The sequence below is a fragment of the Festucalex cinctus genome, chromosome 9 (genome assembly GCF_051991245.1).
Source record: "Festucalex cinctus isolate MCC-2025b chromosome 9, RoL_Fcin_1.0, whole genome shotgun sequence".
Taxonomy (NCBI): Eukaryota; Metazoa; Chordata; class Actinopteri; order Syngnathiformes; family Syngnathidae; genus Festucalex; species Festucalex cinctus.
The window spans coordinates 5,821,200-5,846,786 of NC_135419.1; the positions used below are offsets into that span (position 1 = coordinate 5,821,200).

The following is a 25,587-nucleotide window of genomic DNA, read 5'->3' on the forward strand; positions in this document are numbered from 1 at the left end:
GATGACCATAAGTGGCAAGTGTGCGAGACCTTTAGACGCACAGGAAATTAATGTTGCCCAGAGACATGCAGACCACAACCGATAATACAGAAGCTTTATGCAGTGAGAGCATTATCTGAAGGGACTATAGTTCCAACACTGACAGTGAAGGATCATTGTACATGTGATGTTTACGTTGCAGTGTAACGAGTCTGCTTTGAGGTCAACCGAGTAAAATACATAAAAGGAAGCACTGAGGGACAACAGTGTGGCATTGGCATAGAAGCAAGGAACCAAATAAAACATTAACTTAGCATAGCATTATGTTCTAAAAATCACAACACCACTGTAAATACATTATGCACTATGCTGTAGACTCTGCTGGATGATGAAAGAATATACATCACATATGCATACATTTTGTATTAACTCATTCAATCCCAAAAATGTATAAAAATGTTTTATAATACTTTGTCCTTCCCTCTCAAAAATGTTTTTTTTTTTTTTTTTTTTTTTTTCCCCATGTAAGAACATACAGAAAGGTTTCCATGCAGCTTCTGACACATGAAGAGGTGGTTTAAAGCAATAGTAGTTATAAAATAAATAAATTTAAAAAAAGGCCAGCACGTGGCAGCGGAGTATAAGAGATCAGCCAAGGCCATGTTGCAACAAGCTCTTTTTGTAAGTGTTTTCACCTGGAATGTGAATATTGATGAAACTTAGCTATGTTCTAATGCAAATTGTTGCAAAACAGAAACAGATACAGATATACTTTCCCATTTTTTTTCCGTGATGAAAAAAAAAATGAGTCTCCAATCTTTCTTTTCTCATGTTTTTGTAGCAATAGAACACAATATACTGTGGGCCTTACAAAATCAGTCGAAATCCAGTAAAACAGGCGGGAGCGAAGGGGGTTGCTTCCGTGAAAATGTCTGGGAGTGAATGAGTTAACATAGTGTGCTACAATAACTCACTCATAGGGCTCTATTTTCGTAGACAGGTGCCCGTGCGTAGAAATGGCCGCATTGTCATTTTTGTGCCAGGGCAAGGTTAGCGTGTTATTGAATTTGGTAGACACACGACGCCCAATAAATTGGACAATAGGTAAAATGTGAAACTTAATTGAGTGCAGGCAATTCTGTTCTGGTTCAACTGAATTTGTCACTACATGCTTCAACATTTGTGGAGGTTTCAGTTGTAAATCATGATAAATTCTTTGAACCCGATTACCATGCTTATTGTTTGAATAGCTTCCAAATGGCTGGGGAATTTTTTTTTTTTGCGTGACGACTCATAATGCATACCTGACATTTAACACCTGAACAGGCTCACAAAACACAAAGAACAATGATCATGAGCAAAGAGCAAGCCACACCCTTACTGACCCGGTTGATTCAACGCATAAGTAATAGTAAATAAGTAAAGTATGACTGTATTTCAATTGCACTTTTCCTTTTTGTTTTGCCATGTTATTAGGGTAACTTCAACATGATGAGAATTGTTATTATAGATGGAAGCTCCTGTCGTGTGGACAATGTAGTAGATTTTTTACAAAAGGCATTGAATTTACTATAATGTTTTATTTGGTGGGGACTTGAAACCCTTAAAACAAAGTACTATACTTTCACTATACTTTCACTATACTGGCAAAACAGGTCATTTTAAGCACAGCAAATTAAAATGTTGGTGGAGTCTGCTGTGTTACATTACACAGGACATTTAAATATGTTTATGGTGCAAAATAGGACAATAATAATAATACAATAAATACATAATATAATAATAAATTAATAATTACAAAAAAATAATAATGAAAAAAAAGTCTTCTTTTTTTTTTCTCTCAGAGGGCGACTTATACAGAAAAATTGAAAGGTGCAAGGTCACCTTTCATCCCCTCCCACTTGAACTTATCAAACACGGTAAAAGCAAGCAATTATACATTGTTTAAAAAGTACGACATAAAAGCTTCCTGTTAAAAGTGATAAGCCAAATAGTTGCGGAGTTTTTAAGGCTTTGAAGTGGCCCCAAGGCTGACCAGACATGAGAACCATTAATGTGATGTGTGGCTAATCGGACCTTGATACTGAGCAGAGAGTGGAGGGAGGAAACAATTTGTGTTTGTGAAACTGAATGATCTTTATTCACCGCATACTTTCTCACTATTATAGCTGTAAATTTATTTGTCTTTGCTCATCTAGAAAAGCTTATGAGCTTTTTAAAATAGAATTGCTGACCATTATATTTTTAGCATACGTCGTGGGTCATGAAAAAAATGGACGGTGGGACGCAAATGGGCCCCAAACCATCGTTTGGACAAAACTAATAAGCTTACGTATATGAACACACGTGGTTCACAAAGGTGACCCACAATGTAATGCCGTTGTTGACACATCACAATCGAATCCAGCTAAGCTGTTCTGTCCTGCACAACGGGCTACTCCCGTCACGCACCCGTCATGTTCCACAGGTGGATTATAATTCTATACTGCTTAGAAAGTCAAATCCTCCACATCACAGCTTAGTGATTATCCTCCTTCTCATCCACAGCAGTAAATGCAATCATAAAACCCATGCAGGATCCTGAACCAACTAGCTAAATGTAGTCGCTGTTGCCCCCTCAAGTCTCGTAAAAACAAATTTAAACTCGAGCATCAAATTTAAAATCTCAAATATCGAGACACAATGGCCTCGTTATTTCATCGCGACTGGCTCGTAAATCATAACATTCCAATATCCACGTGTCAAGGAATGTGCTGAAGCAAAGCCTTAAAGTATGTTGTGGTGTCTGCCGACGGCGCTTTGAACTAAACCCTTGGCTTTGGTCGCGTCAACACACCTTTTAATCGCAAGATAAATGTCAACTGAAATGATCTAATTAAAAATGGGTCAATGCAAAATGAAATCAATTGGCTTTGCGGAGACAATATGTCGGCGTGAAAGAAAACAAGTCTGCATTCTTCGATGCATGAACACCCCTTTCGTTAAAAGAATAGCACACATGCTCTCCTTTTCCTACTTCTTCAAACTTCCTATTTGCTTTGCCTCAGTCTGCATCACAGTTGTGTTGTTTGGCAGTTGTTGCTCTTATATAATACGAAGGGTGGGGCGCAGTCGGGGGGGACACTGAGGGTGGAGATTTTGGAGACGTACGCGCTGGGCTTATCTTTTTGGACCTTGGCAATGGCAGCCATTCATATAGTTAAGAAGTCTGTCAACACACACTATCTAACGCTCCCAACACACATGCACACAGACGCACGCATGCACACACCCGCAGACCTTTCCGTGACTTGAGACCAGACAGTGCTGAGTAATAGTTTCACAAATAGTCAATATGATACAATTACAGCCTTTAAATAGACATGAGACGTCCACACACCTTGCGTAACACATGCTTTGAGAGCTTGAGTGGACTATTCTGTTTATCTGGCTGCAAGCTGGCATGCAAGAACCTGCAGCATTGAAAATAGAAAATATCTGCAGTCCTTTTTTTTTTTTTTTTTTTTTTTTTTTGAAAAGACTCAAATGTCTTCCAAGCTAAAAGCTCCATGGCTGAGGAGCAAAGGATTATTTGTTCTATCCCGGTCTCATTGGTGGGGAATTCAGTTTATTTTTCTTTTTTTTTTATATTGGGACAGAAGAAACTAAATACAAATATTTGAGCAACCGCGTTGTTACTACAACTTGCTCCAAGGTTCATGAGGCCACGATTTCCAGAGTGCCACCAAGTTCGATTCCAATCGCATACAAAACACTCGGTTCTCATAAACAGTTTGGATCTCTCGCAGCAAACGTGCAGTTTGCGTTTCCCTTGAACATGAGTCACCTGTCAAATAGTGAGCAATAAGGAAATGAGCTTGTAGAAACAGGAAAGGCAATCAATTTCTGTCAGGGAGTACATGTCGGACTCAGCTAGGTTATTTTGGTCTGTTAAACTTTTAGATAGGAAATGTGGGGTGTATACAGAAAACATGTTTTCCCAATTTGATGAGCATAAGTTTTGCAAAACATTGATGTGGTTAGAAGAAAATAAAAGCTGTGAAACACCTTGTTGCAATACAAGTGGTTTTAAGCAAGTGGTGAGCCCGCTTGTTAAATACAGTGTGATTTGGCAGAGTACTGTAAATGAACTATGACCTGCCACATAAATGACCCTTTGTATCATGAAAATCAATCTTTAACTTAAATGAATGTTTTCATGTTCTCACCAGTGGTTCCAAACTACAAAATTGTTCGGTGAGAGAAAAGAATCTTGAGGGGGAAAAAAAAATAAATAAAAAGGCACTCTGTTTATGCACACAAATCCTAAATAATTGCTCAATCAGGGCTTGAGCTGCACTCCTTCGTTTCCTTTGCATTTTAATCCTTCAAAGATTTGGACGGTTGCATGCTTCCAACTTTGTGGTTCAACTGTTGAGAAGCGTACTGGTGGACAAAGCAAAGTCGGTTTCTGAGAACTTAAGAGCCTGATCGCAAGCCCATCAAACACTTTTGGGAAACACTATAATTGACCTTCTCGCTGAGCAAATATGATTAAACTTGCAAATGTTCTTTTTGTAAAATGGCTCTCAAATTCTCACATACAAATTCCAGCATCTTGTAGAAAAGGGGGCACCAAGCTTTTCGAAGCTGAGATCTATTTTTTTTGTCTGCTGATTAGTGAGGAGGGCGAACAGTTTGATACACAATTCTGAAATAACACATTTGCTTAAATTGTGTTTCAAGAGGAAGTCAACCCAATTTTTTTTCTTAACAATAATATGTTGTATGCAGCCCCAATAGTCTAAATACGTATTCAAGTAAATCCAGCCATTTTTATCAATATCAGAAGGCAGCCATTATGTCACATGCTGTCGAGTGAAAATGACCAATCACAGCTCACTTCACTCAGTGTGGCAGGCTTTATGTTCAGAAAAAAAACAAGAAACAAAGATAACATCAATTATTAATTTATATATTTACTTTTTAACTTTGTTCCTTGTGTTGTTTATTTTTACTTTTGTAATATTAATTTATGTGTATAGTTATACTTCAGTAATTGTAAAATGTTATACCTTTATTTTTACTAGTCCTCTCTGGCTCATTTGTTTTCATTTTTTTATTTGTCAAGCTTTAGATGTTGAAAAGTCATTTTTAAATTGATTTTTATTAAATATTTTACTGTTAAATAAACGATGATCATTTATTACTACCCAAATAACTAAATAAAATTTGAAAAATTAATTAAAAAAAAAAAAAAAAAGGAAAACAAAGAGAGAGTACTGTTACCAGTATCTAGTACCGGTATTGATTCCCTGCAGCTACCGAGAATTGGAACAGAACCGGTTCAAATGTGAAAGGTGCCCATCCCTAAAATAATACTAAAATAATACTACCCCACTAAAACACACCACCAAAATTAGTTAATGCAAATATTTCTGCCTCAAAATTGGGGTTGGGGCGATTACCAGAGTAATTGCTGGAATAATCGATAGGATAATCCATTTTTAAAAGATTTGATAGTGGCAGCTCTAGTTATTATTAAAAGTGAATTACTTTCATTTACTCTAACTACATGTGAATATACTAATCATGTAGATGATTTTTCCGTAATAAGATTTTTCACTAGACCTATGATTATATAAAAACATGTACGCTGATGTGATAGAAATTTTTCTTTGCATATTATTAAAAATAATTGTGTTTTTTTTAAATGAACATTGAAAAAAAAATCTCTTCTAAGCTGTGTTCCTAGTAGAGAAAAGCCTGCAAGAGAGACATGTGAAACACAACCCCATGCCAAGTTTCAGTGAATCTGTGATTGCTTTTGGATATTTCCCCAGCTCAGAGATGGGGAGTGAGATAAGAGGGTGGCGAATGCAGAGTCAAATGAGTGCAAATAACAGGATGTATCCTGTCCGAGACCTAATTTCTGTCTTTGTGTCCCTGCGTCTTAAAAAACAACAGCTGTACCATGGCGAGGGCCAGCCCGTGTATCAAATGGGCCAGCTTAGGGCACTTATTGCATTGTACCATCAAGCTCGGGACATTAAATGACCTCGTTCTGCATTCCTTCCTCTACGGCATGGTGGGAAAACATGACTCACCGACCAGGATTAATACGATATATGCTGCATTTGAACCGTTTTAAAAGGAGTTTACTCACAAAGTAAATGTCAGTTCTGCAGAAAAGAGTCTGAACACTGAATGCGGGAATCACAAGAGGGACGCTGCCAAGAAAATGCAGACTCAGCCAGGAATGTTGATGACACTTTTTTTTTTTCTGCTGGCTAACATTTGAGGGAGGTCAGATTGGAAGATATTGATTAATTTTCATCCATCCTGTTGTCATATTTCTTTCATTGCTACATAGAGTAGAAAATCAGGTCTGGTAAAAATAACAGTTTTGCCCTTGGCTCATATGAAGGAAGTTATCATTTCCATGTTTTTTTCCAACTCTGTACCCTGATGGTATCATATGAAAGCCTGAAAAATCAAGATTAGAAAGAAACTAGTTTTAAGGCCATAAAACTGGTTTTGGTGTTCAAGATCAGCAAACCCTGGATAGAGAAATCGTTTGTTTTTTGGCAAGTGGCTTGTTTCCTGAGAGCACTGGAACCCACTCGACTGGAATGGGTTCATCTTGCACACAGTCCACATCCCCAACACTTAAGCAGATTCCACTCAGGCGACCATCCACATCCTTGTCAAGAGCCTTCACATAAAGGCCCATTTATGCCACAAACCTATTTATGCCTGCTCTTAATGCAAGGTGGCATATAAAAGGGAAGCAGAGGCCAGCACTGCTCTGGTAGAGTGTGACAAAAGACTGGAATTTATGTAACACTTGAGGTCACATTTCAGTGCTTCAGAGTGCTTGGGTGTGGAGGTTAGATGGGACCAAGGGGATTTTCTTATGTCAACAGGGCTGTCTTTTTTTTTTTTTTTTTTTCTCCCGCTTTAGTGACCACAAAGAGCAACTGCTGACCTTCTCTTCACTTATTAAACCTCAGTTTAGTGAGTCACACTACATAAGTCAGGAGAAAAAAAAAGGTTGTGGTGCATAGCTAAGATTAAAATGACCAGAACTGGTAATTACCAAATGAAAACAATTGAATTATTGTATCCGATGAATTGAAAAAGTGAATAGGTGTCAAAATATTTATTGATAAACATATCAAATTGTACATATTGTGTTCCTGCATTCATTGTGTTTAGGTGTTTATCTGCAGTACAGAAAGTGTGGGGATGATTTGACTACATTTCCATGTTATCATATTACAATCCAAATCTTTTTAAGGTCAAGTGAGTTCAGGAAAACATATGGAAATTTCTTCGCTATACAAATAAAATTACGTCATTTGCAACAATGGTTCACATTCTCACTTCAGATTGAGAAATACACGAAGACGACAAGTCCTTTAAAGTACGGCAGACAAAGGTTGTCTCGGGCCACGGATTGTTACGACACACAAAATATCAACATTATTTTGGCGTCTGACTGCGAGACAGTGCCCCGTTCTCGCCGTGTTACATAACAAACAGGCTGACCAAACATTATGCCATTATTGGCAAAACACAGGTAATCCTTTCGTAACAATGGGTGGGCATTTTGTCAATGAAATAATCAGTGTGACAGAAGTCACAGGATTAAGTGTCTTATTTTTTTAAAATATATATATTGTCCACTTCCTACCCCACCATTGGTAAATTATACTATTGTAGAAATTAGAAATTCAGAGAAACATCTTGATTTAAAAAAAACAAAAAAACAAAAAATCCACATTCTGTTCTATTATTCTCAGAAAATGAACAAACAAACAAGCAAAAAGCAAACAGGATACTTCCTCCTATATTCATACACAATAACAGCGAACAGCGAAGAATGTAGATGCAGCAAATTGTGTGACTTAAACAATCAGATTTTATGACTATAAAATCAATCATTTAAATAAATGCACAACTTCACATTATTATTTTTAGATAGTTTTAATTTGGACTGGAAATCAATAGCTAACATTTGCAATGTACTGTATAGTGCAAATTGCAATATATACAATGTGGGCAGTAATGCAATTATAGTAAAGTATATATGGAATTGTATTATTATGGCTATACATAAGTGAGAATGAGTTTTTGCTGTTTCATTTATGAGTGACAGTGCAGGGTCATAATTAATAAATAAATAAATAAATACATATTTTGGACCACAGTAACTTTTTAAAAAGTATGTAACCGTCATAAGTATAATGAGACATGCCGAAGGACAAATAGACTTGAGAATGCTGCTTATCACCTTCATCCCATTATATGAGGTTCTCTCTATTTTTTTTTTTTGTAGATGTCTGCAATGGTATAGTGAGCAACTTTTTCATCCCCAGATATCTACACTACAATATATGCTCATAGACAAAAAATAAATAAAAACATTGATACACAAATACATCTTCACACTAAAGAATGGTTTACATTGCCCAATGGTTTCCTGCTAAAAAGCTAATGTGGCATTCAGGTCAAGTGAAATGTCTTCAATGTTGAACTGTTTACCTCAAGAACTGGGAGTACTGCCAAAGTCTCCAATCAGAGGAAACGCCACCTAACAACAGCTGCGAAAGCCTTCTCTACCTCTGTCGCTTTCCTCCTCTCATTCTCTCTTCCTCATTTTTGTATTTTCCTGTTATTTGTTGCTTCTCTCTGCTACCAACCAACTAACCAGGTGACCTCCTGATCAAAGACAATATCGTTGAATCTTGTTTGTTATAATTTGCACATCTGTCCGCTAAATAAGATCGTGCCATTGTAAGACTTTTTTTCTTTTGGCTGGCCATCTTGAAAATGAGCCTGAAAGGTAACAGAGACAAAACAATAATAAACATTAAAGCAATTGTACGGAATAAACAATGTTATATGTCTTTAAATTCAATTGTGGCGCTAAAGGTTGGACCTTGCAATGTTTTATATGACATTTTGACATAGTAAATTGTCATGGGAGGGCAAAAACAATTGCCGCTGCCGGTAATAGTAAACGTGTATGACTCAGTAAAGTTATGAATGCGGATGTGAACATTTTCCAGGTAATTTTAGTTGAACTCTCAAATTGTTTGTCTGATGAACCATTTGAATTCTGAGGGTCCATTGTTTATTGTTAGAGTAATAGACAGGCTTATTTCTTGATAGTCCAGTGATTTCTATTATAGGCGAAATCATGCTTTTTTTCTGAAATTGTCCGAGATAAACATTTATAGACCACTAAATTATGTGATTCAAGGTCACTACCGCAGTATTTCACAGAATTTATCTTGAGATTTTTTACATAATGGAGCTTGAGTCAGGATGTTCTTTCGTAACATGGAGTGTTGCAGCCAAATGGCGGAACCATTACATCAAAATGTGGTTGCATTATCTCTGTGTTTGAGGAAACACACATTTCTTGGAGCACATTGTTAACTTTGAATGTCAGAAAGTATTTGTTTAGGATAATCATACAGTTGAAAAAGGAAAATGAATGAAATTGTTTAATGTCCTTTATATTATTTTAATGTTATATAATGTTAAAGGGATGCAGCCGTGACCACACTGAGTGGCCCCATGACTATTTTAAAAAAAATGGGAAAATCCAAAGTGTGAAAAAAAAATAAATAATAAAATATGCACTTACACAGCTCTTTTTTTTATTTATTTATTTTTATTTTTTATCTTAAAAAAACGTAATGAACAGTCAACATACACTTTCCAAGAAGGATGGGGGAAAAAAAAAAATGAAAATGTGAAAACAGAAAAAAAGTCAATTATGGCTGCCAAAATGTGAATATTCATGGAAAGAGCATAGTTTTAAGTTGTAATATCACCAATCAACACTAGATGGAGATATGCTTAGCTGTGCTTGCACTGACTAATACTGCCCTATGCTACGTGAGTGGGCTTAATCATTTTTTGCAGATTTGAAATGATATACACAACTAAAATAGATCAATAATATTACAATTTTGAGTAGGTTTTTTGTTAATAAAAATGCACAAAATGAGTTCTTGCCCTTAATATTGGTTTATTGCTTAATTAACCATTCTGTGCCATCCTTGAATAGTAATTTTTATGCAAGAGAGCCGTTTGCATTGAAAAAAGAAAAAACAATATGTCATTTTTTTTGTTTTTTTTTTGTTTTTGTTTTTTTAGTTTGAGTCACACCCTTTGTTGTTGGGCGAGGACAGTTGATCTTTTAAACATTGAGAAATGTATAATCAAAAATTTGATGTATTAAGAGGACGATTTAGCTCATAGTGTGTCCATATCTAAAATAGCATTTTTTGTTGTTGTCATACAGGGAGTGAATGGTCCTGTGTAGCTCACCCAGTAGTACTGATGAAAAACTGTTGCCCCCTCCACATCTAAGTTGCCCGTCCCTGTTATATAGCTCAATGTGCAGGACCTTAGGAAGTCCCACAGTGGCACTGATGTAAAGTAAACAGCTAAAGTATGACAGCCATGCTATATATGAACCCTATGAGTGCTGCAGAACTTGACGTGGCAAACATCCTCTCGCAGGTTGCATGACACAATGGATTGTCTACCTGTGCCCGAAATAGTTGAAAATGTACCAGACAACAGGGAGCGCTGTGACAAGACAGGTCGGAGACGGGATAATTACCTTGACACCGAGTCAGGGTGAGGCCGTGCTCAAGCACGTCAGATGGGATTTACTGCTCGGAGACGGTGTGGAAGGACAGGAATAACAATAGATTTGTAAGAGGAGGAGGAGGTGTGCCTGTTGAGGCGCAAGATGAAGGCACAGAGGCAGAAGGAGCAGGACTAATGACTGTGCACAAGGTGGCAGACAAGAGACACAAGTTACCATGAACAGTTTCATTATCTTTATGACACATTCAGGAAGGATAAAGTCCCGCTGTTAATGTTCCTATTAATTGAGGATGGAACTACCTGGCAGTAACTCATTGTGGTTTGACTGTTGTATAATTAAATTTAACGTTATAATTAAAGTACATTAGATGAATGTGGATTTGGCAATTTGTCTGAAACAAAGACTTATGTCAAATGTGTGAACTACTGATAGATCACGAGGGTGTGGGAAAAAGAAAATGCCGGATTTTGTTTCTGTTCTGCAAATCCTGTAGTAGTTCCCTAAAATAGCTTCCTGCTTCTCAGACAGTATTTCCATCTCCGGATGATACAGTAGACAGTAGAAGATATGGTATAATCTACTTCAGTAGGATTATAATGTATTGTTTTTTTTTAATGATTTATATCTTATATACTGTGTTTAACAAGCAGTTAAACACATTCATTGCTTGAGTGCATCACCCTATTTGCCCCCCATGACCTCTGCCTTGAGCTTTCAGAGTCAATCCTTTGAGTGGATTTGAAATGATACAGAATACCATATAAGAAGTAAAATGTAAATAATTGAAATTCCTTGTCACGTTCTACTAGGAAGGTGATTTATCGTCGCCTGAGCGAATGAGTGACTGCTGCAGTTTGTGCATAAAGATAAGGTGTCCGCTTACGTGCGCACCTGCTGAACAACAAAGACCTCTTACGCACTTCTTGAACAAAGGACAAATCCCATGAGAGATTTTGCAACTGGAATCACTCCAGTTGATAAGCTATTTAATAACCAATGTTGACGTGTGGAGCATCAAGAATATATAGCGAGTACAGTACATGAAGTCAAATTAACCTTGTGACAAGTGACAAAGTGACCTAATCATGCTTTGTACGTCTGCAGTTCTAAGGATCACGTATCCTATATTTACTTGTGCGTGTCGGTTATTTTTGCCCGCACGCCATGAAAATGAGTTGTTGTGTTGTTGGCGTCCATGCTTGAATGCACACCTTTGCAAGTACAGCCGTGCGTCGCTCGTCTTGTTCTTGGCATGCCTGCTAAATGTGATACACACAATAATGGTGTCTTGAACTTTGGAACCGTCACGTACACGCCAGCAGTGTTTACTTGAACTTTTACACGGCGAACGCAACGGCTGATTGTATTTACTTGCTCATCTGTGCAACTTGGAATCTAGGAAAATCTAAAGAATTCTTGTGTAATGTGGCCAACTACAAGTTCAAGCGTCCCAAGTTGAAATGTTTTCTGTTTGTTCCTTAGAGGGAGCAATAGTTCTCCCCGCATTCAATGAATTTCTATTATTGAGCAATATTTTGTTTTTGATACATTAAAAGTCATGAATATAATGATCAACTCTTTTACTGCCAGACGTTATCAAAGAAAAACTTTGATATGACAGAGGCTTTGATCATTGACTAAAAAAGATACAATGCTTCCATCTGCTGGCCATAGTTTAGAGTGTTTTAGATTCCACAACCCATTGACCAGGCAGCGCTGCACTTAGACGTTGCACTGAGAAATAAAAAAAAAATAAAAATTGTTGACGTTATTTAACGTTTATGGCAATATACGTCGTGATTTTACTGATCGTTATTAAACGTTTTTGGAGGTCAAAATGTTAATGTTCAAGCAACAGCTTTTATTTCAGAATAGGGGTTTTGGTAATTATATTACCCCCCGTGTATTGAATAGAGCAAGTTTGAAGAACAGAAATAATGACAATATTGTTTTTAGAGATTAAATTATAACTAATTACTGCATTGAACCAAGACAATGTGTTAATCACTGTGAACTGCAATTTCCCTTTGACAATACAAGAATGTGTTGCAGTCATGAGCACAAATTGTATTGCCATAGACACATTTAAAACTCATTTGCTCCCAATAACGTGTAAATAAGTTTTTTAAAAATGTTTTAAGTGTCCCAAAGACGTATTTATACGTTTTTTTTTATTTTTTATTTTTTTATGCTAGAGCATACAGAAGGCTTTGATGTAGCCTCTCAACCGCAAAGAACAGTTGCACAAATGGTAGTTATTACACAAACGGCCAGCAGGTGGCAGCAGAGCAAAGGAGATCAACCAGGGCTATGTAGAAAAAAAGCTAAATTACTTACAATTTTAAATAGATTTGTGAAAACTGATGAAACTTAGCTCTCTTCTAATGCTAATTGCTGCAAAACGGAAACAGATAGAAACATACTTTTTTTTTCCTGACGAAGAGACTTTAATCTTTCTTTTGATAGGTTCCATGCTTTTATAGCAATAGAACACAATATTCTGTGGGCCTTGCAAAATCAGTCAAAATCCAGTCAAACAGCCGGGAGCGAACGGGATTGCTTCTGTGAAAATGGCTGGGAGTGAATGAGTTAAAAGCACAACAAGCTTCATTTTTCAACATATAAGATCATCATCTGGCATATTATGAACGCTTTTGTAAATGTTTACAGTAGAAATACAACGCAAATTGGATACATGTCAACAATATGTGTATTAATAACCATAAAGGCATCCTTGCAATGAATCTGAGTCATATAAACATTCGGTGACATTTCCTAGCCATCACAAAGAACCACATGTGCTATTATGTAACGCCTGCAGCATCAATCACATTGATTTATTCAGGCCTCTCTGCTGTAGATAGATTAAGGCCATACGTTGAGGAAACTATATTACATAGCTATAGCAGTTTTGCTGATGCACTTTCTTTCTTAGACAGACAGGGGATTATGTAAGTCTTTACAGACATAATAAATAGTAATTGAAGCATAAACTTTGACCTTTTGGTGTATGACCTTTTGGTGTATGTTGCTTATCTTGTTATAAGAATAATGGATTCTCTGTCTTAATCATCTACTTTAGTGATCTATAATAGTGATAGACTGCCAGGACGTTGTTAATTTGTGATAGTGGAAAAATTACTCAATACTGTGTGCAATCCACTTGTATCCATCTCAGGGGGCGGCCATTTTGTCACTTGCTCTCGACTGAAAATGGCATCACGGTTGCTCAGGGCTCAGGTAACGACCAATCACGGCTAAAGCTTCAGGAAACCGATGAGCCGTGGCTGTGATGTCAATTTCAGTCAACAGCAAGTTGTAAAATGTGGATTTTTTTAACTCATATTCTACAAATGCAATATTAATCAGAATACTGTGTTTAGACTAGGAGGGCTGCAGAGAACATGGTTGACTTCTCATTTAAAGGTTACGACTGCACTTAATACCTGAAGGGTGGAGCTCTAAATAAAAATATACAATATGGAAATGAATCCAAATTTGTAGTGTGTAAAAGTTCATTAAAAGTCAACAAACACTGCTTGCCAAACACTTAAACAATTTGATAGATTCATGTTATATCTGACAGCAGCTCATCATTAACAATTCTTACAAGTTTCCTGTAATAATCCCAATGTGGGCCCCACATCTAGAATAAACCGGATAAATCATGGCCTGTCCTATGTTGGTCGGAGATCCTCAACACTGAGACAGCCTTGAGGAAACATTGTGAACACATTGTAACTCTAACTGCTTTTCAGGCCTGCCTCTCGCTTTGCATCTGTTTCTCATGTCACCCCACTGCCGGAGCGGAGACCGTTTTTTTTTTTTTTTTATTGAATGAATGGACATATACAGAGCGACAAATGTACACAAAGTCCGAGGCATACTGTTTTTCCAGCTGAACACCCTTTGGGTGAAAAGTCCTGAAGGCGAACGGTTTTAATGTTAACTATGGATTGCCTGAATCTGTGTGAATATTTACATGTGAAAACACTTGCTTTAGGCGTTACAGCACAGAGGCTATGTTCTTAGCAGTCAATCAAAGCTCTCAATGGTGTTCTTTTATAACGTGCTAACGGGGTGACAGTCTCCCCCAAAAGCTGGGGTCGGATCCCACGTGAGAGCAGTGGAACAATCAGTTGCAGCAAGCACTTTTTGTTTCACTCGGCGATTAAACATTCAACGTTGACGGTTTAATGATCCTGTTTGTTTCCCACAACAGTACTTCTTTTATGCTGTTGGATATCCATTACAGTATTTCACTATACAGTATATAATAACAATAGACACCTATCCTAAATTTTAAGATGCCTCTTCTTACTAGTGCTCGGAAAATGAAGCTTCATGAAGCATCATGATGCACTTGTGATATATATATATATATATATATATATATATATATATATGTCAAAATATATCACAAGTGCTTCATGAAGCTTTATTTTTCCTTCCTTCTTAATATCAGTTCTTAAAGCCAAAACGTTTAGCACTGTACGGTATGAGCATTTAGGACGGTATTTACATTTACTTCACATTTGACAGTTGGGAAAAATGTTTATGTATGTTTTATATATTTAATTATAAGGATATACAATATTATTTATATATTGTATATCCTTGGGTTTCTATATCCATTGGTTTCTTAGCAGTCCTGCCCATGTCTGGGCACCACAGTAGAATATTACCAAATATGGGCACCAATGGAGTGTGCCACATGCGGGATAATGAAAGATGATTGAATTATGATTTGCGTCATACTTGTGTTCTTGTTGAAAGAGAATAGCGTTGCTTGTTTGGGCTTGTCGAGATCAGGAAGGTTGACTGTAGGAACAATGCTTTCTCGGATGTGGAATTTTGTGTGAAAGCACCAACATCTGTAGAGAGAAGGACATAATATGGGGTGTTAGTTTGACAAAGCATAGCAAATTCTACACAACCAGATGTTCACAAAATACAGACAGCTACTGTATATTAATTGGTTCCATTACGCGTACCTTTGCCTTAAATCGAGTACATTTAAAACTGACAAAACCTGTAAACAATCCACATAGCCAGCGGTTTTTCCAGCTGTCAACACATTCAGTCCCCCCCTGAAGTAACAGCAGATGACATTGTCTGCATTTACCCATGGGAACGTCGCCGTTGCGTCGCCCTCATGTCGCAGGTGACAAGCAGTCAGCTCCACAGCTCTGCAGGCAAGTCTGCTGGAGTCTGTGGGAATGTACTCGGTGTTTGCAAGAGTTAGCGGGGCACCAAAAAAGCCCATTTGAAAAAGGTGCACATGCTGGGGTGCGCTCGAATGAGAACGTGTGGCCGACTGCAGGCAAACAAACACGAGCAAAGCCCGCAAACTCACACAGGGCACGACTCCCCCTGGGGTTTGTCCCAGTTGTTTGTGACTCGGGTCACACAGCTGCGTGCCCGTCTGGAACTAGATGAGAGAAGCAGGGAAATTAAAGGAATATCGTACGTGAGCTGGAGGGTCGGCAAGAGAGGCCATGTCTAATCAAACCATGCCAGATCATTTTCACTGTGAGGCCTTTTGCGTTCCTGTGAGAATTTCCCTCCTTTAAGGTCTAATTACATGTTTGCAACAAGAATTACGCCGATATTAATTTCCTGTTTGATGCCATATATGTGATTGGCTGGCTAAATTTCATGTTTATAAAAAAAAAAAAAAAAAAAGTCACAACTTTGGAATGCAAATCGTCTGTTTATTTCCAGCACTTGTTATTGGTGAAGCCTTGACAACCAAAGCCACAATGTTTGCCTTGCTAAATTGATTTCTTCATGTGAATCCAACCAGGAATCCCCAATGTGGCTCAGACACTGCCACTTATGTCATTATGGGAAACACTGGCAACGTACAGCATTTACGCGGGAGGATATGCTAATGTGTGAATGTAGCAGTAAACATCAAATTCACAAACAAAAACAGAATAGATTTGCATCTAAATATTTCTTTTCTGGATTGTAGTATTTCTGTTTTCGCGTATCACAAGCAATTTGTGCAACAGTGTGTAGACATCGCAGTCACGTCCACATTCCACAGTCAAGCGACACTCAAGTAAGACGTATACGCGCAAGCTCACCGAGTCTCGGCAGCTGAAGTCTACAGTATGCTGAAGGAAAAGAGGAAGATGAATGCCACCAGGTGGTTCTGACCCAGCTAACCTTTTGTTCTGGGACTTGGTCCAGTAGTGCCATCATCGTAGATGCCATGCAAACTTTTTTTTTTTTTTTTTTTCCTGCTCAATCAGTCAAATCCAGTTTGCTTAATTGTTAGTTGCTGCATTATTTTTGAATATTGTCAGTATTTGGAGTTTATTTGTGACATCAAGGTGCATGTATGCTTATATAATCCTGAGGTTTGGTACTCAAATATCTGTTCAGGCCTTTTTGTGTGGAAAATGTTCCTCCCCATCCCTGGCTTTTTTGTATTTGTGAACAGACATATCATAACAGACGTCCTGCTCTTTGAATAGTAAAGTGACTCCTATGGATCATTAGTGCGATCACTTAACCGCTTCCAAACGTGGGCCAAGCTATTATCTTTGAGAGTTGGACTTTTGCGCCTGATAATGACAGCCCTATTAAGACAGTTATACTGCTTGCCATTGAGGTGAAAGTCATTTTATCATGACGTAACTGGGCCATAGTTTCCTAATTGTACATTGCTATTAGTTATAGCATGATCTCTGCTGTTGATTGGTTCCTTTTGTATGAGCATGAAGCCACAAATGAATGATCAGGTCAGTCAGCACTTTATGTAACAAGTAATGAAAGAAGGTACAATAAAACTGCGTATCCACCATTCATACAACAGAATACTGTGAGTCATGGTTTCCTTCGACAATATTGCTTTGTGGTTAATTAAACAGGTCAACATTTCAAACATAGCATAAATACATTTATGCGTAAATTGAGATGAGCTCATCATCATTTCAAAATTCAATACATTCTGATGTGTGATTTTTTTTTCGTCTGGGCTCAATAAAAAATTGTGAAACACTTATCTAAGGTTACAATGACAGACAATATTTATCTTACATACCAGTGTTGCATGAAATACTTACAATATTTTTATGCAAATACATAAGAACTGATTGAGATGTACCACTCGTAAGCAAAATCCCATTTGAGTATAATTAAATTTTTTAAAATGTGTCCGTCTTTCAGTGAAGACTATTTGCATGACATGTCCAAGCAGCTTGCTGCCTTTTGTGGTTTGTAATAGATGTGAAAATGTACTGGCCTTCAGAGCACCGCAGCCAATGGATAATAATAGACAGAAGAAGAAAAAGAAAAAAGAAATTAATAAATAAAACTTTTCTTGTTACATAAGCTGTTATGTAAAAGAACGAATAATAGGGGAGTCGCTTAGATGATGTCAAACGTAACCTCTTGTTCGCTGTTGGTAGTTGTGCCAGTCCATGCATGGCACGCAATCATGTCCCGAGATGTTGCCTCTTCTCAATTGTCCCATTGTGCCATTGTGGCAACAAACCGCAGTCAAAGGCGTACTGCCTTACTCGAAAGGCCAACATGGGACAGCGTCACACGTGTCTCTCCGACGCTAATTTACCTCAACGTCCGTCGGTATGCGCCTTCCACCTGGCTGAAGCGCCCCATAGGTTTGGCTGTCACCTTCAGCACTTTGGCTATCATGACAGACCTTTCAGCTACTCACCTCCTTACTCACCGAGTCTGTTCAAGAGGCCAGATCGGCGGTAAGTTGTGTGGCAGACCATTGATGGAAGTGTTGCGGACATGTTGATGATGATACAGATATGAGTCTTGATCACAGAGTATATTGATTGTAGATAATTTTGTGGTTTTGCCAGCTATTACAGACAGCGTGATTAGGGCTTCCTTAACATTCTTACTTGCCATTCATTGGTTTCAACTTCACTTTAGTGCTCCCCTTGGACAGCCTTTGGCAAGCAAGCCTCGAGGCTCTCTGTACTCAAACATGCAACTTGCATTGCTGCCTGTACGAGTACAAGTGGAAATGGAAAAGAGATGTTTTTCTCTTGTGAATGTTGATGACATTTTTTTGTGTGCGCAATGGTGGTGTGCATACTTTTCTCTCTGGCTAAAAAGGGCTCCACAGGCTGGGAAGCTGCTGTTATGGTTCCACCCGAGTTGTCTTCAGCTATTGGTGAAGATGAATCACAGTGTTATACAACCTAGTTGGCTATAGCACAGGGAACATTTGATGGAAAGGGCGGCCCATCATTGCAAGCTTTTGAACAGATTTGCACATGCCAAACATAGACCGGCTGTTAAATTTTCCACAGAAGTAGGAGGGATTTTATCTGGGAGTGTCATAAGAAACACACTTATTTAATTGAAGCTTTTCTTAACACATTCATTGCCAGACCAGCAAAAAAAAAAAGCATCATTTGACGTCTTTTTCCGTCAATGGCAGTGAATGAGTTAAACGTGGTAAAAATCAATGAATCAATTATAAATTGTTGATATAATGTACAGCAGGGGTGTCCAAACTTTTTCCTCTGAGGGCCACAGACAGAAAAATAGAAAGCTGCAAGGGCCACTTTGATTTTTTTTTTAAAGTTATTTATTAACACATTCATTGCCAGACCAGCAAAAAAAATGCATCATTTGACGTCTTTTTCCGTCAATGGCAGTGAATGAGTTAATTTGTATGTTTATGTCCTTAGACAACTGCATTTGGTGCACTGGGAATAGCTGAGCAGTACTAAGATGTACCCGAGTCTGTACTTTTATGTATGTGCGACTTTAACCAACTAGAGCAAATGGATGTGACAACCTCGCCGCTCCCAAATAGGACTACTGTAGCAGGGTAAGATAAACCCTTCATCCCAAGAACAGAGCTTGATATTAAAGTTGACAGCTGTACTGTCACAGTTGTCGGCCATTTGGGCCCTATACGACTCAGAGAATGGACTCTCTCTTTAAACTCACAAAGCCCATCAAAAGTCAGCCCTCACACGCCACATGTTTGCATTGCAGTCCTTTTTTTGTGCTGCTAATGTGGCATGGCAAGTCCATGCATTGAGGAATGTGTTTCATTTTACAGAACTCTATTAGATGAATTGTAATTTTACTGATAATTATTTTTTATATATATTTTTTAAAGTTATTTTTGCTCTCAGTACTGCTGGACATTTGTGGACTGTGGCCAACTGGAGAAGCAAATTGAAGCAGATTTGCTGACATTGTTTTATGTGGCATCATACAAAAGCATCCTAAAGAAAACACAATGTACAGTATTTATTACAAGCAATACAATTGGGAACACATTGTGACATACACTGGCACACATTCACTGTGTTTGAGCGTGTGAAAACAAGCCGTGTTGTGCAATAATTGTGAGCGCCGACCGTGTGTGTGTTGGGGGGTTCAACAGGTGTGGTCCCACCCCCCCACCCCCCCCCCTCGTGCACTCAATATGCACCACTAAACTCTTTTTGGCACTGTGCATGGGCTTTGGTACAATTGCAACGCTCAAATAAATGATGTCAAAAGGTCACACATGATTGACTGATTCCTCCATTCGACTAACATCTTACTGATAAACGCAAGTACCATGTGACTGGTCTGTATAAACAATAAATTTTTATTCTTTAAAGACACCCTATGGAAAAGCACCGCCTGGAAAAGCCGGAAGTTTTAAATTATGGATTCACTAAAAGCCGCATGGAAAATTTCTATCACTGGCTGCAAGTTCAGTATGGCCTGTTGTAATATGTCATTTGACCGCTAGAGGCCCATAAAGTGCAGACAGAGAGAGAGAGGAAATTCACCTCAAGACACAATGGAAAAGTACCTTCACGTTGCACTTGGTGGTGCAGCACTGTACATTCTGTACAAGTATTGTTTGATAGGTGTGACTTGGGAAGTTGTTTATCACGTTCATGTGTCCTCGAGTGTGAAACAAGTATGTGATTCTGTGTCAACAAGAAATTACATTTAAGTTTAAACATTTGGCTGACCCAAATTGAAATACCTGCATGCAAATTAACAAATAAAACCTAATAGTGCATTGTTTGATAAAGATCTATTTATGTCATTGTGTCATTACAAATCACTGCCAATAATATTGTCCTTGCCGCTTTTATATAAAGGCATAATCAGATAATATTTCTAATCAGCAATAATCTTAAAATTGCATAATACAAATATAACTAAATAAATGATTATCAAAGTGTGGTACATATATTGTTAATGGTATTTTGTGGGATGTGCATGCAAAACAAAACAAAAAACAATTAGACCTACAGCTGAGTTGTATTTCATAAGTACAATAAATTTGCACGATTTTACACATTTTTAGGCACAATCTGTGTTTAGTTTTACGTGTAATATGTTTAAATTTAATACTATAATTAAGTACAGTAATTTTATTTTCTTGCAATTCAGCAAAGTATTAATGTTCAAACTGTACATAATGTTACAATGGCATAAAATATGATGAATATAATGCTGGCGGTATTTGGGGCATAAAATATGATGAATATAATGCTGGCGGTATTTGGGATAAAAGGTTTCTGAACCACTCAACTGAAGTTTACTATAGTGGATGATGTTATTTATTTAGAAATACCACCAATGATGCATTAATTCAATTACTGAGATCAATGCAGAAACTATGAAAAATAAATAAATAAATCCACGTTTACTAAATGCTCAAATTGTATTGAAAATGTCAGTCAATAATTGTATTTGTAAAGACAATTAGATTCCATCCATCTAGTTATTTGAATAAAATGGTATTGCTTCGTTTAGTTTTAATGTAAAAGCTGCCAGTGTTTATTTACCTGTAACACGTGTTTGTTAAATATAATTACGAGTTTCCCCAGGGAACCCAAACGCACCACCCCAAAAACTGGAGCCATCAGCTAATTTGACTAAAATATGCACGCGTCACATGACGTCACGACCCAGGGCGTTTATATAGTGGAGGGTTGCAGAAAATAGCACAGCCCGACAGTCGCTCAGCTTAGAAGCGAAGCTCAACCTCGACACCGCACTTGCACTCGCAGCTCGTGCGTCGACGAAACCAAAAGCGGACTTTACTTTGCATTATTTTAGTTGACGCAAACCACTCGCAAACGTGGCGAGAAGCATTTTCCAAACGAATCTGGCACTGACCATGAGCACGGAGATGTTCGCTAAAACGTCAATGGAGGTGGCCGTCTACCAGCTGCACAATTTCTCAATATCTTTCTTCTCCTCGCTACTCGGAGGGGACGTCGTGTCGGTCAAGCTTGACAACAGGTAAACATCAGTCACGTTGGACGAATTATTACATTTCAATGCGGTGGCCATAAAGAAAATTGTCACGCGTTTGATTTGAAGCAGGCGTCGTCGGGCCACAAAACCAATAATATTACACGCAAATCTTCTTAAATCTCAACAATGCTTTTTTTTTTTTTTCTCCGCCACTGTTAATTTGATCACAAAATATGCTGCAAATGACATGTAGGCCACAGTATGCAACCGTTGCGTAACCGTCATCAAAGAGGCCAACTGCCCAAAATGCTTTGTGTCGCCAGTGTTCTTGGACGTTTATGTGTAAAAAGTACGGTCTGTGCATTTAAGAAGCACACTGGGAAAAAAAAAAAAAAAAAGTCTTACAGTGAGGCTACTATTATGTGGTTTTCAAGTGAATTAACAGTTTCTCTTTTTGTTTTTGTTTTTCTCCTGCAGTGCCTCTGGTGCTAGCGTGGTGGCCATTGACAACAAGATAGAGCAGGCAATGGTAAGCTTGCAGCGTGCACACACACACACATTCAGTACAAAACAAAAAAGGTGCTTCATGTTATGTAATGCTGCAGTTTGCCTAGCTTGACCATGTACTTGTATTAATATTGACTGCTCGTTTTAGTGGCAAGTTCAACATACTCAAACGCTTGAGTTGACTTGTTTTGAACTTGTGAGTTGAGGAAAATGTCAGCTGAAGTTACCTTTTGTACAAGATAAACTTATATCCAGGAATTGAGAACATATTATTTGCTCTTCCAAAATGGCTGCAGACAAGAATAAACAACTTTGATTAGTTGTATTTATTAGCAAAGTAAAACAACTGTTATTGAGTAAGTTTGTATCTTTTTTCCATTCATTGTTATCTTGTCTCCCCTGGACATTGCAGGACCTGGTCAAGAACCACCTCATGTACGCCGTGCGGGAGGAAGTGGAAATCCTCAAGGAGCAGATCAAGGAGCTGGCGGAAAAGAACAACCAGCTCGAGAGGGAAAACTACCTGCTGAAGAACCTGGCCAGTCCGGAGCAGCTGGAGAAGTTCCAATCTCGAATCCCGACAGATGTTCTCCTCCCATTGGACAATCAGGGCGTGCAGGTGATGTCGTCGGAGAAGCAGAGCAGCCGCAATACTGGCTCTGCTGTGTAAGTGGCTCTGCCTTGGGGCGGGCAGAGCCACTGTCCCTTTTCAGCAATGGACCTCCATGTTTTTTGCGCTACAGAAATGGCTGCCGCTGAAAAACTGGCAATGAAATGAGGGCATGGCGTTGTGGCCACAAATGCCCGATGGGACAAAAACTTGACTCTGATAAGCACAAAACTTCAAACCGCCGCTGTGTCAGGACTGTCCTCCGATCCCGTCCAATTCTGCGCCTTTCTGGCAGACGCCGGGCGCAAAGAATCGAGAGCAGGCCCACTGGACACAATTGAGCGCTTGCTTTCAGACGGAGGGGTTGCCAGCGACTGTCCTTTTGCTTTCGATTGGGCTGGTCCTGCCGGTGCTAACTTGGAATGTGTGAGCACAAGTGAGGCTACTTCCTGTCGGCCCGCCTAAAGATGTTTTCGACAAGCGGTGAGCCCCCAGTTGGTGGATGAGTTTGATATGCAAGTTTCACGGATTCCCAGCTCCACATTAACAAGGACTTAATCCTCCGTGTATTACGTGTTGACGTACATTAACAAAAAAAAATAATCAACAGGATGAGCAGAGGTGAAGCTTAGAGCAGTATAATCGAGCTGGTAAACTGATTTCATAATTTGTCGTATCGTCTGCAGTTGGGGCTTGCTGCCCGTGGGGGGAATTCATCCTGCCATATTCCGTTTATTTTCTGTGTTTTTACTTTTGACAAAATCAGTTGTTTTGTAAAAAAAAAAAAGCTCTTCTGAGATTGTTTTCCCGACACTGAAGGCGCGAGGAGAATCATCCCAGGGTGAACGCGCAAGCAGTGGACTTTTCAATGTTTGCGTTTTGTTACCCCGATGTCAATTTAAAAACAATGGCACGACAACAGTGCCTGTACGTAGTACAAGAGAAGAACTGATTTCTACTTTGAGCTCTGCTGATGCTGTTGTTGTTTCTGAACTACCAAAGACTTTCTTTTTCTTTTCTTTTTTTTCTTTTTTTTTTAAATCCACAACAGTAAACAGAGCCAACAACCAGGACCATGTGTTAAAACTTCACAGGAGAAGTCTTGCTTCGAGTTAGTCCGAAAAGTTTCTGTGTTTTGTAAAGATAACGGTATTGTTGCTGTAAGGTATCCAGAAAACATTTGTTTGCTACTCTTTTTGGATACAACTGCACATTTGCAATAAACCTTGTGTTTACATAATGCAAACACTGTCTTTTTGTCTTAATTTGACCCATGTTGCTGACATCATTTAGTTTAGACATTAATGATCATCAAGTGGGACTTCAAGCACTTTTGCGTGCTAACTGGACACAACATTAGGTACACAAGTTAATGGCATTTCCATAAAAGTTGTATGATGTTTAGATAAAAAAAAAAAAGTTTTGCTAATTTGCCGCTGACAAAATTGATCATTCTATTGGACAATAAGTTTGTGGAAGAGCACATTAGCCTAATTAAATATTCAATAACAGTTGACACTGTTAAATGTAATGTAGCAGATCAATTTTTCTATCAGCCAGTGTACTGTTGCCCAAATTTTAGGACGTTCCGTCCAGGAAAATGGAAGAGTGTCAACATGCTGCCTTCATTTTGTGCAGCTGAGAAATCAATCTGCACTCGAATTAAGTGACATTCACGCTGTGTCCTTCAAGGCAAAACAAACGGTGCATTCCTGGTCAAAGAAAGTCCATCTTGACATGTTTGGAAAATATTGTGGATTTGTAAACAGCTGTGCGAGCCAGCAGTCTGTCTGACAATAAAAAGCATGTGATGTGTAAATTGGAGGCTGGTGACGCACAAGGGCATGAGGCTCCTACTTGAGACAAATATGCTTTCATTAAAACCACCGTTTTATGCTGTTTAAAGAGTTATATGAAGTCTTGGTGAAAGTCTCCAAAACGAGCCGTCGTTTCCAGTGTGAGAAAACGGGTGGCCACTAATGATAGTGAAGTAATGCTGATTTCAGTAGATTGGTTTGTCCTAGTAGCATTTTCCCTCAGACATATTGGCAGCCAGTTAGCACAGCCCGAGTGTAACATATGTTGTGGCTTCCCTACACAAGACTGTCATCCGTCCAGTACTGTGAGCAGAGGCTTTGACAAAAAGAACTTCCACAGATCAAATCGCACAGCAGTGAACGCAATGTCCTTATTTTTTTCCTTTGGTGAGTGAAACTTGCATTGTGACCAAAACAAATGAGTACCTTCAGATTCTTATCCATCCATCCATTTTCTTGACCGCTTATTCCTCACAAGGGTCGCGGGGGCTGCTGGCGCCTATCTCAGCTGGCTCTGGGCAGTAGGCGGGGGACACCCTGGACTGGTTGCCAACCAATCGCAGGGCACACAGAGACGAACAACCATCCACACTCACACGCACACGCACACCTAGGGACAATTCGGAGCGCCCAATTAACCTGCCATGCATGTCTTTGGAATGTGGGAGGAGACCGGAGTACCCGGAGAAGACCCACGCGGGCACGGGGAGAACATGCAAACTCCACCCAGGAAGGTCCGAGCCTGGACTCGAACCGGAGACCTCAGAACTGGGAAGCGGACGTGCTAACCACTCGACTACCGTGCCGCCCCCTTCAGATTCTTAAGTCACCAAATGGAT

At 38.7% G+C, this 25,587-nt stretch overlaps 1 protein-coding gene across 2 annotated transcripts in view; it reads left to right on the forward strand.

Annotated features, from left to right (window-relative positions):
• The window catches only part of tsc22d3 (TSC22 domain family, member 3), a 31,985-nt gene extending 7,808 nt beyond the window's left edge, over positions 1-24,177 (forward strand). The window contains exons 1-3 of one of the 2 annotated variants that reach the window (XM_077531801.1): positions 21,525-21,859; positions 22,292-22,343; positions 22,734-24,177. In XM_077531801.1, the coding sequence (XP_077387927.1) occupies positions 21,735-21,859; positions 22,292-22,343; positions 22,734-22,991 (435 nt within the window). In that variant the 5' untranslated portion in view covers positions 21,525-21,734 and the 3' untranslated portion in view covers positions 22,992-24,177. Of the gene's footprint in view, positions 1-21,524; positions 21,860-22,291; positions 22,344-22,733 lie in introns of those variants that run through there. The other variant, XM_077531800.1, reaches the window with a different exon arrangement.
• The last annotated feature ends 1,410 nt before the right edge of the window (positions 24,178-25,587 follow it).